General features: G+C 45.4%; 1 protein-coding gene and 1 non-coding gene across 8 annotated transcripts in view; both read left to right on the forward strand.

Moving 5' to 3' along the window:
• Window positions 1–6,618: 6,618 nt before the first annotated feature.
• Window positions 6,619–6,690, forward strand: TRNAC-GCA (transfer RNA cysteine (anticodon GCA)). Its single transcript has one exon. It is a non-coding gene; the product is annotated as a tRNA-Cys (tRNA).
• A 6,512-nt stretch (window positions 6,691–13,202) lies between these two features.
• The window catches only part of SMARCAL1 (SWI/SNF related, matrix associated, actin dependent regulator of chromatin, subfamily a like 1), a 53,708-nt gene continuing 50,236 nt past the window's right edge, over window positions 13,203–16,674 (forward strand). For 2 of the 7 annotated variants that reach the window (XM_042244204.2, XM_060411264.1), the window contains exons 1-3: window positions 13,203–13,509; window positions 15,213–15,248; window positions 15,644–16,482. In XM_042244204.2, the coding sequence (XP_042100138.1) occupies window positions 15,702–16,482 (781 nt within the window). In that variant the 5' untranslated portion in view covers window positions 13,203–13,509; window positions 15,213–15,248; window positions 15,644–15,701. Of the gene's footprint in view, window positions 13,510–14,160; window positions 14,270–15,212; window positions 15,249–15,643; window positions 16,483–16,674 lie in introns of all 7 variants that reach the window. The other 5 variants (XM_027965157.2, XM_060411262.1, XM_060411261.1 and 2 more) reach the window with 4 other exon arrangements.

The following is a 16,674-nucleotide window of genomic DNA, read 5'->3' on the forward strand; positions in this document are numbered from 1 at the left end:
CCACCTCCAGCTAGACCTATGACCTGGATTGGGGGCAGGGGAACAGGGAAGCAGCTTGTGATACAAACTCTACCTGGAAGATTCACCTTGAATATTATGTGGAGGATGTTCCCAAAGGACAGTGAGTCTTTGCGAGTTAAGTAGTCACCGCAGGAATTATTTTCTATAAAGCTCACAGACATACTGTATTCAGATGGTCATCACTGAAATTTCCTTTTTGGCATTTTTACATCTGTCCATGTTTTTACGCAAAATTATTTTATTATCATACTAAACAAAATGAAAAATTCTTTCATCTTGTTTAATATCCAGCTCAAAATTTCTTGTCTCAAGGTGTTTTTTTACATTAAACTTTCTTGTCTCAGGTGTTTTGATACATAAAATTTCTTATCATTCAATTTTTTCTTTTTATGTTTAATTTGATTCACATTTTGCTTTTTAGCCTAGCACAGGATTGCGTCCCTAGGGGGGCACTTTGGAAAAATGTGGAGTGATTTGGTTTGTCCCAGTGATGGGTAGAGGTCCCTCTCCTGTCAAAGACAGCCTGGGACCCCAGCAGCTTGATCTATCGCAAATTGAGCCGCAATCTTTGCATGGCTCACCCTATGCTCCACACAACTTTCAAATGTCCCACTAGATATTTACAGAGCTGGAAACTCACTTATAATCATCTGAGTTTTAGAACGTAGCTTCATTTTATATGTAAACAGAAGGACTTTCTAAAAGGGCTTTTAATATACACTAAGTATATCCCAAGAATGGAACTACTATCACAGGAAGACTGTATTTGATCCTTTGTTCAGTGCGTTATCAGGAGCTGTTCACCAGTTTGGAACGTCTCATCACTGACAGTAAAAGCTGTGCGTGGTAATTGAGTCTTCTATATCCCTGTATGAGTCTTCATTCGTAGCTGTCACATTGGGGGCGATATTACTTTGAGGAACTTGCATCTATTTCATGACGTTGTCTAGCGTAGTCCTCTTCTGAGCTCCTACCTATTGAAATAATCCCCTAAGTTCTATTTCTAACCTCTTTAAACTCGAATTCTCTCCCAGCCCTCTTCTTATCATGCTCAAACCAGACATGGAAGGCTCCGACTGCACATGTCTCAAGATAAAGCCTGACATCCAGGTTTGGAGGGACTAGGATCAAGATGCTGATGCTGGGAAAGATTGAAGGTGGGAGGAGAAGGGGACGACAGAGGATGAAATGGTTGGATGGCATCAATGACTCGCTGGACGTGAGTTTGAGTAAACTCTGGGAGTTGGTGATGGACAGGGAGGCCTGACGTGCTGCAGTCCATGGGGTCACAAAGAGTTGGACACGACTGAGTGACTGAACTGAACTGAGGAGCGAGACGGGGGGCATGGATTTCCTGAGCTCCCTTTCAAGGGAGAGGACCGGGGAGTGCCTCTGTGGATCACAACAGAAAGGAGATGAGCTGAGGCTGGCTCACCAGAGGAAAATCTTCGTGTCTCACTCCTGCCACCACGGCTGCCACCACCATCAACATCCACCTTCAAAACACAGCTCCTCATTTACAGGCTTCAGATTCACCTTACCTTTCTTGAGCACTGCCACTAGGCCAGCCATCATGGTACCAGGCATCCCAGAGCACTGAGGTGGCTGTTACCACCCCAGTTTTACCTGTAAGGAAATGGAAGATGAGTTTCTACAGCAAAGAATGGAAATCCTCCTAAAACCATCTCCCTGCTTCCAGAAAGGCTTGGATGGTCCTTCCCACGTTCCATGCCCTTTTGTCCCTTTCTACCCCGGTGAAGGCTGGGAGGAGAAGGGGGCGGGAGGAGTCCTGGCCAGATGGCAGGGTATTAAATCAGATGACTCTGATTGAATAATTTGTTGCTCTTCTCTTAATTAAAAGGCTTTTCCCTGAATGACTTGCTGATCCCACAAGGCAGTATACACTGGTTGGGCAAGAATTGGGGACACCAAGGGAGATTTAGACTGAGAGGGGAAATTGTGAAAAAGAGGTGCCCAACAGGTAGAAGAGGCGCTACTCATGCTGGGGGGCAGTTTTGCGGACTCCCTCTCTCTTCACATCTGAAATGTGTTCAATCTAATGACAGAGACTTAGGGAACTGGTTCTTCTCTGGGTTTATCTGGAAGCTGCCTCAACCATCAGTTCAGTTCAGTCGCTCAGTCGCGTCCGACTCTGCGACCCCATGAATCACAGCACGCCAGGCCTCCCTGTCCATCACCAACTCCCGTATTTCACTCAGATTCACGTCCATTGAGTCAGTGATGCCATCCAGCCATCTCACCCTCTGTCGTCCCCTTCTCCTCCTGCCCCCAGTCCCTCCCAGCATCAGAGTCTTTTCCCATGAGTCAACTCCATAGGACTCTTGAATTTATGAGATCAACATGTAAGATTCATTTTACTAACACACGGCTAGACACTCAGTTTCCCCAAAGTGCTGTCTGGCTGTGGGAGGTGGTTAGAGGATGCTTGGGGGTTTTGCATATATAATGTTATTTATACGCTTGATACACTGGAAAGGTGGTAAGGTGGTGGGGAGGGAGGGATGACGGGGGGCTCCTGTTGTTCCAAGCATTGTCACGATCTGCAGTTGCAATCAAATGGCATAATTTAATAAGCTCTCTATTTCCTCTGTACAATTACAGTGTATAAGTCTCTGTGACGAAACTCTGCTTCACAGCAATTATCATACAGAACCATATTTTCAAAGCTTCAAATGTAATTAGAATGTGTTATTGATACCATTGAGCTAAAGATTTAAACTTTGAGTTTATTTGTGAGGGATCGGTTCTGTGAATATCGATACTCTGCCCCTTCAACTGCAGCTGGGAGTTAGGTGGAGAGGCCAAATTCCGTCAGAGCCACGTAACACACCCTACTGAGGCACTCCCCCAAAGAGCTTGTCATTTAGGAGAACATCCTGTCAATCTATAACTCTTTCTCTTAAACATCATTTGCTTTAATTAACCCAATTTCCCTCAGCAGTTTTCGTTTGGTTTTGATATGGGCAATCTTTAAAGTCTTTATTGAACGTGGTACAATATTGCTTCCGTTTTGTGTTTTCGTTTTGCAGTCACAAGACTGTGGGATCTTCGCTCTCCCACGCGTGTGTGCCAAGTTCGACTCTTTGCGACCCTATGTACTGGAGCCCACCAGGCTCCTCTGTCCAACCCTCACCCCCTGCTTTGGAAGGCAAACTTAAAACCACTAGACCTCCAGGAAAGTCCCTTCCTCAGCATTTGTGATTTCATCAGGTTGAATCATCCTCAGAGCTGCCATTTTTCCCTAGTTATTTCTGGGCATCCAATTCCTACTTGTCCTTCGAAAGCCAGTTCAGGCACCACTTCCTCACTTCCACTCCCATGTCCCGTGGGCCCTCCGCACCCACCTTCGCTCCAGACAGCAATGATCTCTCCGCTTATCCTCACAGCCATGCATTCTTTTCGTATCACATTTTCACACACATCTCCCATCTTCCCCTGGACTAGAAGCTCCTGGAGGCAAACATTTTTTTTTTTTTATGTTTCTCTTCCAATCATGGGGCTTTCCCAGTGGCCCAGGGGTGAAGAATCCTCCCACCATGTCAGAGACATGGATTTGATCCCTGGATCAGGAAGATCCCCTGGAGAAGGAAATGGCAACCCACTCCAGCCTTCTTGCCTGAGAAATCCCAGGGACAGAGGAGCCTGGCGGGCTACAGAACATGGGGTCACGAAGAGTCAGATAGGACTTAGGGCCTAAACAACAACAAAAATAGTTTCAATCATGGACAACTGGCATCTTGCAGGCAAATAATAAAGAACAGATGCTTCTTACTTTGTTTCATCCATTCGCTATTCTGTTATCAGTACCACCACCATTTTCATTATAGTAGCTTTGTGGAACATTTTAAGCTTTAACTCTAGAATAATAGCTTACATCTATTAGCTTACGTCACTTCCTATGTTCCAGGGGATAGGCTAAGTGCTTTATATGATCTGATTTAATCCTAAAAGTAAGTCTCTGGAATGGACTCAATTTTTCCATTTTATGAAGGAGGAAGCCAAAATAGGAAGAAAGTAACTTACTTCAAAACAAATGCAAAGATCAAAGTGCAGAATGACATGTTCAGCCTGTTACCTTTTATAGAAAAAGGAACAAGGGTTAAATATGTTTTTACTTACGTAGGTGGCACTAGTGGTGAAGAATCTGCATGCCAATGTAGGAGACATAAGAGACGCAGGTTCGATCCCTGGGTTAGATCCCTGGGTGGGGAAGAACCCCTGGAGGAGGGCGTGGCAACTCACTCCAGTATTCTTGCCTGGAGAATCCCATGGACAGAGGAGCCTGGCGGGCTACAGTTCATAAAGTCACAAAGAGTCAGACACAACTGAAGCGAGTTAGCACACACCTAAAATATACCCAGAAATATATGCACTAATGTAATAACCAATATTGACCGTTGGGCAGGGAGGCTAAAAGCCAGAGGTGCAAGCAGAGGCAGATTCAAGTCTTGGAGGCACTGAAACTCATACAGTTTGGTCAGGACAGCTTTTAAAGAAAAAATAATGTAAAAGGAATAGAGAATCAGGTACCTAACAGAGCCTTAGAAGAGACCCAAGCAGCAAGGTACCTGAAGCTGAAACTCGTGTAGCTTCCTGTTAAATCTGCTTCCAGCTGGAAAAAAAGCATTTCACTGTATGTGCTCTTACATGTGCATAGAATTTGAATCATGAGAATGTATTGCTTATTCAAAAAATATATTGCTTTTAATTGATATTTTAAAATACTATCTCTCCAACAGATAGCATGAAACAGGACTTCTAAATGCTCAAACAGCAAATCACTGTTTTCATTTGTTGACAAACAGAGGAGGTGCCTGTAGTAAGCTAGAGAGGAGGCTGAGAAGCAGCTCTGAAATTTCCTGTTTAAATGGAAACAGGGTATCAGAAGGTTGGGAATTTACCCCCATCATTTGAAAATAGAGACTCCGGGCCTGAGTCTAAAACGCTTGAGTATGTGATGCTTACCAGACTACGCAACACTTGCTGCACAAATAGGGTTGGGGAGAAAGTCCCTGCTCTTTCAGTAGCTTACAAGAGCAAAATAAAAACTCAAATCATAATGAGCTGATTGCTCAGAGAAAGGTTGATTTCCTGGAAATGGGCTGAAGGACCAAGGAGGTGAGTGGACTGGATGCTAATGCTCTTTCCCAAATGGATCTGATGGCCCGTGGTTTGCTATTAGTGTAGCCAGGAGAAGGAGGTCCTTTACTGTAAACTACCTAGAAAGCCTTCGTTTTCTTAACCACTCAATTAGGATAATTTACCCTCGTGATATATGGGACTGTTCCTGCTCTGTGATTTAGTCTGAGCATGCCTCCTTCTAATGCAGATGGAAATAGCTCTGTTTGCAGCAGATGGCCAACCTGCATCCTCACCACCCTAATGCCTTACCCTGCAGCTTGCAGCCTGGCTCTGTGGAAGGGATTGATCACAAGCCCCCAGGTCAACAGGAACATAAAATGGCTAGCAGCTCCCTCCATCTCTCTCTCTCCCATAGACAGAAAAAACTGCACTTGCCGAGAATTTGGAATGGACACTAAGGAGAATCGTCTGTCAGGTAAAAAATGTGAAATATTGGAGTCAGGGTAGGAAGGAGAGGTGTGTTTTCCAGATCCAGAGGAATTCCACACTTTGGATGGTTATTTACATGCTGTCTTAGTTACAGTGGAAACAGCATGCAGCCCTCAGGGCCACTTAAATTGACCCCTACTTTTGAAATTCCTTATTGATTGAAAGACCTTTTGTTTGTGTGATGTTTCATTTGAATCAGGAGTGGATCCCCTTTCTTTTTCTATTGAAGGGAGGGAAGGCAATTAACGGCTGCAGAAGTAAAAATCAAACCAATATGAGTGGGAAGGGACTTCCCTGGTGGTCCAGTGGATAAGACTCTGTGCTCCCAATGCAGGGGCTTGAGTTCAGTCCCTGGCCAGGGAACTAGATCCCAGATGCTGCAACTCAAGGTCCCATGTGCTGAAACTAAGACCTGGCAGGACAGAGCCAAATAAAAAAATATTGCTTTAAAGCAAGCAGGGAAAAGCTAGAGGAGGGAAATATAAACTGTTAGGCTCACAGTCTTTGGCAACTGAAAACCAGGAGAAATTCATGACATACAACAAACTACTAAAAATGTTTTGGTTTTTTTCCATGATGTGAGCAGGCTGGATATGGGGTTAGAGAAACAGAGGTGTGGAAAGGGAAGAATAAAAGGTAATAAATGTAATACTGTACAATACAAAAGAGAAAGACATAGTAAGAGACGTAGCATAAACAGAGAAAAGTGAAAGTCGCTCAGTCACGTCCAGCTCTTTGCGACCCCATGGACTATACAATCCAAGGAATTCTCCAGGCCAGAACACTGGAGTAGGTAGCTGTTCCCTTCTCCAGGGGATCTTCCCAACCCAGGGATCAAACCCAGGTCTTCTGCATTGCAGGCGGATTCTTTACCAGCTGAGCCACCAGGAAGCAAGAAGAGTCCAGACAGAGTGATGGAACAGTAACACAGGCTGGGATCATGGACTATTATTCGCCCCCTCGTGGCCTTCAGGGATATTGCACCCTGCAATGACTCAAGGGGCTTCCCTGGTGGCTCAGATGGTAAAGCGTCTGCCTGCAATGCAGGAGACCCAGGTTCGATTCCTGGGTCGGGAAGATCCCCTGGAGAAGGAAATGGCAATCCACTCCAGCACTCTTGCCTGGAAAATCTCATGGACGGAGGAGCCTGATAGGCTACAGTTCATGGGGTGGCAAAGAGTCGGACATGACTGAGTGACTTCACTTTCAATGACTCCTAATCTGAAAGACTCTGATGCTGGGAAAGATTGAGGACAAGAAGAGAAGATGGCGACTGAGGATAAGATGGTTGGATGGCATCACTGACTCAATGGACATGAGTTTGCGCAAACCCAGGAAGACAGTGAAGGACAGGGAAACCTGGCGTGCTGCAGCCCATGGGGTCCCAATGAGTAGGACACAACTCAGCAATTGAACAACAAAACAAAACACAAATTGTGCGCTACCATCTGGGCAATTTCCCATGGGGTGGATTATCTACTGTGTATCAAACGTAGAATACTGAGCCAAGTCTGAAGGTTCTTCCCTTGTTGTAGCACCTACGGAGCAGCAAGTATAAGAAGTAGGAGGATAAGAAATAGGAGGCAGGACATCTGAGGTCAAGTTTGGGCTCCAATGATATCTCTATCCTCGAACAAGCTATTTATCTCTGCTTTGCCTCCATATTCCTTTGATCATCATGAAAGAACAGAATTTTTCCAATTCATATTTCTGTAAAGAAGCTCCCTAGTGTACAGAAAAACACAGCAGTGCATAAGAAAGTTCTGTTTACTTCCCCAGCTTTCTGAGCAACTTCAGGCCCATCGCCACCAGTGGGAGGTGTCTCTCTGCACGCTGTGTGCTGGCCTCAGACAGTCAGGCTCCCTGAGAAGGGGACGCGGTATTGGAGTCTTCCTCCACCATCTTTTGAACATTACCGTCTCGCCAGGCTACCATGCTCTCTGGTCTGGACTCCTTTCTATGTGGCTCCCAAAAGGCCTTCCTGTTGGCACTCTCCCCTTCCTCCAGGGATATCTCCACTGAGCAGCAAGAGCAATCTTCCTAAGACACCAAATCACACTATTCCAGGGTGAATCCTTCCAGTGGGTCCCCACGGCTCCCTAAACGAAATCCAAACATTCATTCAGGATCCTGGTATTATTTGCCCTACAGGCCTCTCCGGCCTCCCTGTGTGCCCCCTGCCTTCCCTCCCACTGTCCTGCAGCCACACTCGCTTTCTTTTAGCTCCACAGACATGCCCAGCTCTTTCTTGTCTGGGTCCCTTGGGCTCAGGACCCTCCTCCCTCCAATATTTTCATGACTGCCTCCCCTTATCCTCTGCTCTCAGCTTCAATGCCTCCCTTTGAGGAGGCCTTTCCTGACCAGTGTGAACTAGTTCCTTCCATCTTTCCTTGGGACCTCTGTTAAGGTTTTTCAAAGACTTATTATTTAGTTTGTTTCCTTTTTGTGTGTATGTGTCTGCCTCCCCAACCAGACTAAGTTTTAAGAAGAAAGGGTGACATCTCTGGGTTTTAATTGACTGTGGCAACCCCAGGGCCTTTGCACAGCATATATATGGATCATAGCAGGTCCTTGAATTGTTGCTAAATGAATATATGAATGGATGGATGCATAAAACGGAGTTGGTGATTTTGGAGAAACAAAAAAGTAAAATTTCACAAGTTTAAGGAAACTGCAACAGGATATTGGGTGGGGGGTGCTTTTGGCAAAGTCGTTGCAACAGAAATGTGCCAGATTTGAGGGACAGGCTTGTGAATTAATCACAGCCACTAAGACTCAAGTGTGTTGCTCAGTCATGTCCGACTCTTTGCAGCCCCACCGACTGTAGCCTGTCAGGTTCCTCTGTCCATGATGTTTTCCAGGCGAGAATAATAATTTCTCATCTTTATGAGAATTTAAGATGCTTGGAGAACATTCCCACCTAACTGTGGAATGCACAGTGTAGAAATGATACTGAGTTTCTGTCTTTATACATTTAGAGCTTTGGCAGGGCAGGGAGGTTGGGGGGGCCGATGAGAGGAGGGAGGAAAACTCAACTGTCAGACTCAAAGCAATTAAGTCCATCAGAATGGAACAACTGCTAAGGAAGGTGAATTTCTTGGCTTATAAACCTTCACATGGCTCCTCTGTGCTTTGGATATGCAAATACCTTCACTTACTGGCAGCACTCGAGGTGGGAACAGCCTCCTTATCCACCCCAAAGTCTTGCATCTGCTCCCAAATCTTATCACAGTGCTCTAGGTGTAATTAACTTGAGTGATGGCAAGCCCTTGAGGTGCCTGTCAAAAATTTCCTTCCCAAAGGACTGTCACTAGGGGATCAGAAACAGAGAAGGGGGAAGCCCAGTGCCTGCATCACTAGCATGTAAGCTCCAGGGAAAGGGCTGCAGCAGGTACCCAAACATGCTTGCAAGGGCAAGCATGCAACAGCTACTTGTATGTTTACCTAGTGTCAGAAAAAGTCCTGTGGTGGGACTGATGTTCCCCATTCCAGCCCTGCCTCTGCCTGGTCCTTGCTGTCAGGCACAGCTAAATCCTCTGGGTGTGTTTTTACAACACACAAAGGTGCTGTCTGAACCTGCAGCTGGTCTGGCCTCTGTCTCCTCATTTGTAGAACAGGATAGTCTAGTTTCAGCTTTAAAATTCCACATCAATGTATTTGTGAATTGTGTATCTACACTATCAATGCATATTGGTTCACTGCTCACAGATACAAAAGGGGTGGACTGTTTTTATGGTTTGTTAGACAAGATATCAGAGAAGGCAATGGCACCCCACTCCAGTACTCTTGCCTGGAAAATCCCATGGACGGAGGAGCCTGGTGGGCTGCAGTCCATGGGGTCGCTAAGAGTCGCACACGACTGAGCGGCACTTTCACTTTTCACTTTCATGCATTGGACAAGGAAATGGCAACCCACTCCAGTGTTCTTGCCTGGAGAATCCCAGGGATGGGGGAGCCTTGTGGGCTGCCATCTCTGGGATCGCACAGAGTCGGACACGAGTGAAGCGACTTAGCAGCAGCAGCAGATAAGATATAGGACCCTCAGTTAAATTAAAATTTCAGATAAATAATAGCTTTTTAATAAAAGCATGTCTCATGCACTATTGGGGACAAATATTTGGGACATTTGCTAAATCTGACAATTTTGGCTATTTGTCTTCTACCCTCCAAATAATATAACCTTTGGAGGAACAGGAAGTGGATCTTATCACTGGAATCCCTTATAAGTGTGTCTGTCAGATTTTTGGATTTCACAGACTAAATATTATTGGGTATTTTTGAAAGGGAAACTACTTTTAATTTTGCCATTTATGACATTCTTCACTTTCCTAAAGAAAAACTAGTTAATCTTCTAAAAACTATTGGGCTGGCCAAAAAGTTCATTCAGGTTTTTCCCACACTATCCTGAATGAACTATTGGCCAACCCAAAACAAAATGAGCCTTCAAGCCATTTTATGTAATTTTATATAATTATATAAATCATTAAAAAATAACTTTACAAGCTACTTATCACATTTTCCTTTTGTTTGTGTGCATATAAGGCAACCAGGCAATGTTTCAAACCAGCAGACACTGCCCAGCTGACCAGGGTTTGGGACTTTGAGCCGTGTGGTATTTATCTGATGGCCATGCACAATGTTTGGTTTTTTTCTTCTTCTTCTTCTTCTTCTTTTTTTTTTTTTTTTTTTTTGCTGTAGCTGCGAGGAAGCTCTGAGTCAATCTGGAGCTCAGCTTCTACAACTACTCTCACCTCTCCCTCTAATCTTTGTCTTCCATGTTTTCCTCCAGGACTTTGAAATCTCTTCAGTGAATGAATTTTTACTATAAGTTGCCTGAAGCACTTTGGAAGTACAGAAATTTAAACAAAGAAGCCTGGCATATAACAGTACTCAATCAGTGGTGCTGTTGACAAAGCAGATGTGATCACTGAGTGGTGTTTGATTCATTTACTTTCTGAAGACAATTTTTTTAAACCTAATTCTTAGTCTAATTTCCTATTCTTAGAATTTTAGAATGTTTGCGCTAGAACAGTAAGCACATCTTTTAGTTAGTCTAGTCTTCCCGAATTAGGATTTGATCCCATGAATCTATAGGAATATTAGAACCCAAGCTCTGCTGGTTCCCATGCCTGCTTAGCACACATCAAAAGGCAATATGTCATTTTCCAAGTAAGCCAACTGCCAAGGGCAGTGACTGTTGTATGAAGGGGTGGCGGATGTGGGTGGAGTGCCCAGCACCCAGCTTTTTAGCAAATTAACTGACTCTGTTGCAGGACAGAAAGGGCAGGGAAAGATGTTCATTCGTTTTTGCTCACACTACATAGTAGGAAATGGCTTCTGGGTACAAGTAATGAAAGATCTAACAAGATATTTGAAGGCAGGAGAAGGGGACAACAGAGAATGTGATGGTTGGATGGCATCACTGACTTGATGGACATGAGTTTGAGTAAGCCCAGAAGTTGGTGACGGACAGGGAAGCCTGGTGTGCTGCAGTCCATGGGGTTGCAAAGAGTCAGACACAACTGAGTCACTGAACCAAAGAAGATATATCTCAAATAACAGCAATGTCTCTCTCCCATCTGTTCTGAGATTTCACAGTTCCCTAAGTGCTTCTCCTGTATTTTCTCAATTTGATCCTTACCACAAGAAGATTTAGAAAGGTGGTACTGTTTTCTTACTATAACTTTATAGATGAGGAAATAGAGGTTGGGTCACTATGTTGACTTGGCCAATGAAAGGGGTGGAGCTGAGATTTGAACACTAGTGCTGAACTTCCAGAGAAGACAATGGCACCCCACTCCAGTACTCTTGCCTGGAAAATCCCATAGACGGAGGAGCCTGGTAGGCTGCAGTCCATGGGATCGCTAGAGTTGGACATGACTGAGCGACTTCACTTTCACTTTTCACTTTCATGCATTGGACAAGGAAATGGCAACCCACTCCAGTGTTCTTGCCTGGAGAGTCCCAGGGACAAGGGAGCCTGGTGGGCTGCCGTCTCTGGGGTAGCAGAGAGTCGGACAAGACAGAAGCAACTTAGCAGCAGCAGTGCTGAACTTCACTCAAGACCTGTAAGACAGGCCAATGCCTTTGTCATTTAAAAAACCTGGTTTACTGTTTCAAAAGCCACACAAGTTCTATATGATTAAGAAAATTCACGTAATTCAGGAAATTCTAGATTAAAAAGTAGACTAGTGTAACCCATCCTCCCTTGGTTGTGAACTGAGTTTACACACACTGATAGGTAAGGATTTTTTTTTTTTTTAATGGATCAAACTCTACGCATTAATGTGCTTTGTTTTCCTGAACAATTCATCTTGGTCGTTTTTCCAGATTTTTAAGTAATGATATACCTGTTTGTTTTTAAATGTGCCGTGTTTGGAAACAGAATAGCAATACTTATGTGTACAGTGATGATAGGGGAATATTGTATTTACCAACAATATTTAATAGTGGAGTTAATTATGGAATGGAAACGGGGCTCACACTGGTGCTCAGAAATGGGGTAAACTGACTCTGATAGTGTCAGGTTACTAATTTTCTCTCAAAAGTGTGGGCTCCAGAGTCAGAACCACAAATAGGCTAATAAGGCTTTGAAAAAGTTATCCAGTAGCTGTTCATTTTCCTATCTGTAAAAGGGGGATTCAAATACTGTGTGTTCCTTAACATTGTAGTGAGGATTAAATGAGATAATTCAGCATAAATGCTCAACACAAAGACTGAAGATGAAAAGGATGATTATGATAATGACAGTGACGACAACGCTAATTCTCTGGTTCAAGAAGGTCAGGTCAGCGTTGGAACAGCAGGTGATGCTTACATTGCAAAGTTATCAATATCAGGACCCGGTCTTCCAGGGCTACCAAATCCGACTGCCTGGCTCTCCATATTACTATGAGATTAGCCACAGATTCAGGATCTTTGACTTGTCAAATGAAATTCTTGTGTTATTATGATGTTGTACATTTTGCACAGCTCATACTGCTTCCTTCCAGGGTGCTACTAAAAATAAGGCAGGGCATGGAAAACAAAAACAAAAACCCCACAACTCTGACAGTTCTTCACAGCAAGACTTCAGTTTTGGAAACCTCAACAACTCCGGTTTAATGATCCGGAGTTTGGTGAAACCTTTCAGGGAATTGTTTTTCAGTCGCTCAGTCGTGTACAATTCTCTGGGACCCCATGGACTGCAGCATGCCAGGCCTCCCTGTCCTTCACCGTCTCCCAGATCTTGCTCAAACTCCTGTCCGTCCAGTCGGTGATGCCATCCAACCATCTCGTCCTCTGTTGTCTCCTTCTCCTCCTGTCTTCAATCTTTCCCAGCATCAGGGTCTTTTCGAATGAGTCGGCTCTTCCCATCACGTGGCCAAAGGATTAGGGCTTCATCTTCATCATCAGGAAATAGAGGACTACAACTCCCAGAGTGGACCACTTCCACCCCGCCCATGACGTTACGTCTCTCCCAATTCTCAGCAGGCTCCTGGCTCAAACTACAAATCCCAGAAGGCTCTGCAGTACCGCTCCGGCCTCCCGCCTCCTGAACTCTCATTTTTCTAAAAAGCGCAATAAGACCGCTTTGCCCACTGGGAAATGTAGTTCCTCGATGAGCGACTCTGCCACTAACACTACCTCTCAGGCCAGGGAACTGAAATAAGGCTAGCGAACTTGCAAGTACTCGAGCACCTGCGCCTAACCAGTCACCGGAAGAGCAACCTGGCTCAGGAGGGCTCTGGAGACGCGCCTGTGTTCGGGGTCTGGCGCGAATGAAGCTCGCGGTCTAGATCTCACCAGCCGAGAAGGTAAACTGGGAGGAAGGCGGCGGAGAAGGACGAGACCAAATACCAGCCTGGAGCAGGGAGTGGCCAACGGAAAGGGTGAATCCAAGAGGAGATGATAGGGGTAGGAATGGCGCTTCCGTCCTGCGGAGTCTGGCGGGAGATGCGCACCCCCAAAATGCGATGGAACCGAGGCCCTAGCAAAAAGAAGAGGGGCCTCCGTGTAGTGGGATGGCTTGGTTTGGGGCTGATCAGTGGGACCTCATCCCACGGCCTCGTCTCTCCCGGCTAGTGGAGGCAGCGCACCAGGCCTTGGACCTGGAGAATTTGGGGTCGCGGCAAAGCCCTGGATGGAAAGTTTAGGCAGGAGTGTCTTGCCTAGGGAACCTGAGAACTTGAGCGGAGCCCCGGGAACAAAGCCTTTCTCTAATCCCTTCCTAACTGTTGGCGGTTGGGGGAAGTGGGAGGTCTCTGGGGACAGATGTTTGGGGGTTCTGGTCAAAGACAGTCGCAGGAGGAAGGAAACCTTTTTAACCTCAGGCTCTTCTCAGAGTACCCCATCCCTACTCCCTAGTCATCACTGTAAACATTACGTGGCTCATTGAGAGCCGACTCTATTCTGAATCAAGCCAGAGAAGTTAGTGTCAAGAGCCTGGGCCTAGAATGTTGTAAAAGTGGCCCAGCTCTTGGAAAAAGGACCTAAGTAAATTAATTCGGGGAAAAAAATCAGGCTCAGGATACAGTATGTAAAAGATCCCGCTGTGCTGTGTTTCAGTTGTGTCCTACTCTTTGTGAACCCATGGGCTGCAGCCCACCAGGCTCCTCTGTCCGTGGGATTCTCCAGGCAAAAATACCTGCATCTCTTAGGGCTCTTGCGTTGGCAGGTGGGTTCTTTACCACTCTTTCAGGGGATCTTACCAACTCAGGGACCGAACCCAGGTTTCTCGCATTGCAAGTGGATTCTTTACCATCTGAGCACCCAGGGAAACCCAGGAATACTGGAGTGGGTTATCTATCCCTTCTCCGGGGGATCTTCCCTGCCCAGGAGTAGAACTGGGGTCTCCCTGGTGACTCAGCTGATGAATCCTCCTGCAATGCAGGAGACCTGGGTTCAGTCCTCTAGAGAATGGAACGGCTACCCACTTCAGTATTCTGGCCTGGAGAATTCCATGGACTGTATAGTCCATGGGGTCACAAAGAGTCCGACAAGACTAAGCGACTTTCACTTTTCATTAGCCACCTGGGAAGCCCATATAATTTATTGTAAATTAATCTATCTCCAAAATACAGAACCTGTATCTAAGGATATGGATAGAAAAAAAGAATTATACTGTACTCTGTGAACACTAGCTGGCTTTCCTGGTGGCTTGGTGGTAAATAATCTTGCCTGCCAAAGCAGGAAATGCAAGAGCCACAGGTTTGATCCCTGGGTGGGGAAGATCCCCTGGAGAAGGAAATAGCAACCCACTCCATATTCTTGCCGGGGAAATCCCATGGACAGAGGAGCCTGGCGGGCTGCTGTCCATCAGGTCACAAGAGTTGGATACAATTTAATGACTAAACCACCACCTATGAACAGTGGTTATTGATGGATGATGAGATTACAGATTAATTGTACTATTTTCTTTACATCTGTATGTAGCATCTGGCTTTGTACCATGAGCATGTATTACTGTTTTCACCTTACTTTTCCAAGATCACTTGTTGCTCCTTGGTCATGGGTTTACCACCCGCAGATTGCCTTGCTAGGAATAATAAAATGATTCAATTTGAGGGGTGAATTTAGTGTGCAGTCTGTGTGGTATTAATGTTTTTTCCTTCTTCCAGGTTGGAAAGAGGCTATTTTATAAATGTCACGTCATGGTATGTAGTTGTTTTGGTCCATGTCAGTCTAATCCATTATCCTTTTTAGTTTGAAATGCTCCCTTCTCTTTATCTGATGGATTTAGATTGCACTGCGTAACTTGCTTGGGATCCGATAACTAACTCATGTTGGCTGGTGGATGAGAGGGAGAAAAACATTGCAGTTGAAATACCTTTTCAAGTTTGGATTTGATTGACCTTGCTATTTACTTTTTTTGTCAGGGTCACGGTTTTTGTCATATGTGTGTGTGTATGTTTAATTATAAAAGAAATGTTAATCTATCCTTTGTTTATACTCCTTGTGCATTTCCTGGGACAAAAGCTTGTTGAAATCAAGGTAAGCAAAAAAAAAATTTTAATTAATGCTTATTTCCATGTTGTTTTTCCTTTCTCAGCTTTTGCCAAGTTTCCGATTCCAGACTAACATTCCTGCATGAGCATCTCTCCATTAAAATGTCCTTGCCTCTTACAGAGGAGCAGAGGAAAAAAATAGAAGCAAATCGGCAGAAGGCTCTGGCCCGAAGAGCTGAGAAACTATTAGCAGAACAGCATCAGAAACCTGCCCAGTCCAAGCAGGGCCCATCCCAAAACCTCCCCCGAGATCCTTCTAAGTCAGGGAGCCATGGCATCTTTTTCAAACAACAAAATCCCAGCAGTTCATCTCATGGTGACCAGAGGCCTCAAAATCCCTACAGTTTTCCACCCATCGCCTCCGAGCAGGCGAAGGGGATGTGGCAGAGGTCAGAAGAGATGCCCACAGCCTGCCCAAGCTCCCGCCCACCAAATCAAGTGACTGTCACTGGGATCTCCCCGCCCCTGGCGCACAGTCCTCCAGGGGTCCCCAGCCAACAGCCCTGGGGTTACGAGTTAGGTCAAGGTCATCCTCAGGCTTCACATGAGACCCGATCAACACCGTTAGCTAACACAACTCACGAGCCTTTGGCCAAAGTGAAGAATTTCCAGGAGACAGCAGCCTCTTCCTCTGGACAGCCTCCTAGGGATCCTGAATTAGAGGCCAGGATGGCGAAACCCTCCACCTCTGGGCAGAACGTTTCGGGGAGTGTGATGCCCAGGACAGAAGGAAGACTGCAACAGAAAGCAGGCACCCCGCTGCACAGAGTGGCAGGCTCCCAGCAGGGAAGGTGTATCCAGAACGGAGAGCGATTCCAGGTGAAGATTGGGTACAATGAGGCGCTCATCACAGTGTTTAAGAGTCTGCCCAGCAGAAGTTACGGTAATGAGTCTTCCAACTGGTTCTTTCAGATTTTTTTTTTCTCATAAATATGAAGAAGATGCATTGGCACATTCTATCCATCCAGTTGTTAGAAAATTTCTATTTTAGTTCCTGTTTCCTTTTGTAATAGGCATCCCTTCCAATAGCTGCCACACTTGGGGGCTGTCTCCTGGCCACGTGGAGAATGGATGC

This window comes from Ovis aries, chromosome 2 (genome assembly GCF_016772045.2).
Source record: "Ovis aries strain OAR_USU_Benz2616 breed Rambouillet chromosome 2, ARS-UI_Ramb_v3.0, whole genome shotgun sequence".
Lineage (NCBI taxonomy): Eukaryota > Metazoa > Chordata > Mammalia > Artiodactyla > Bovidae > Ovis > Ovis aries.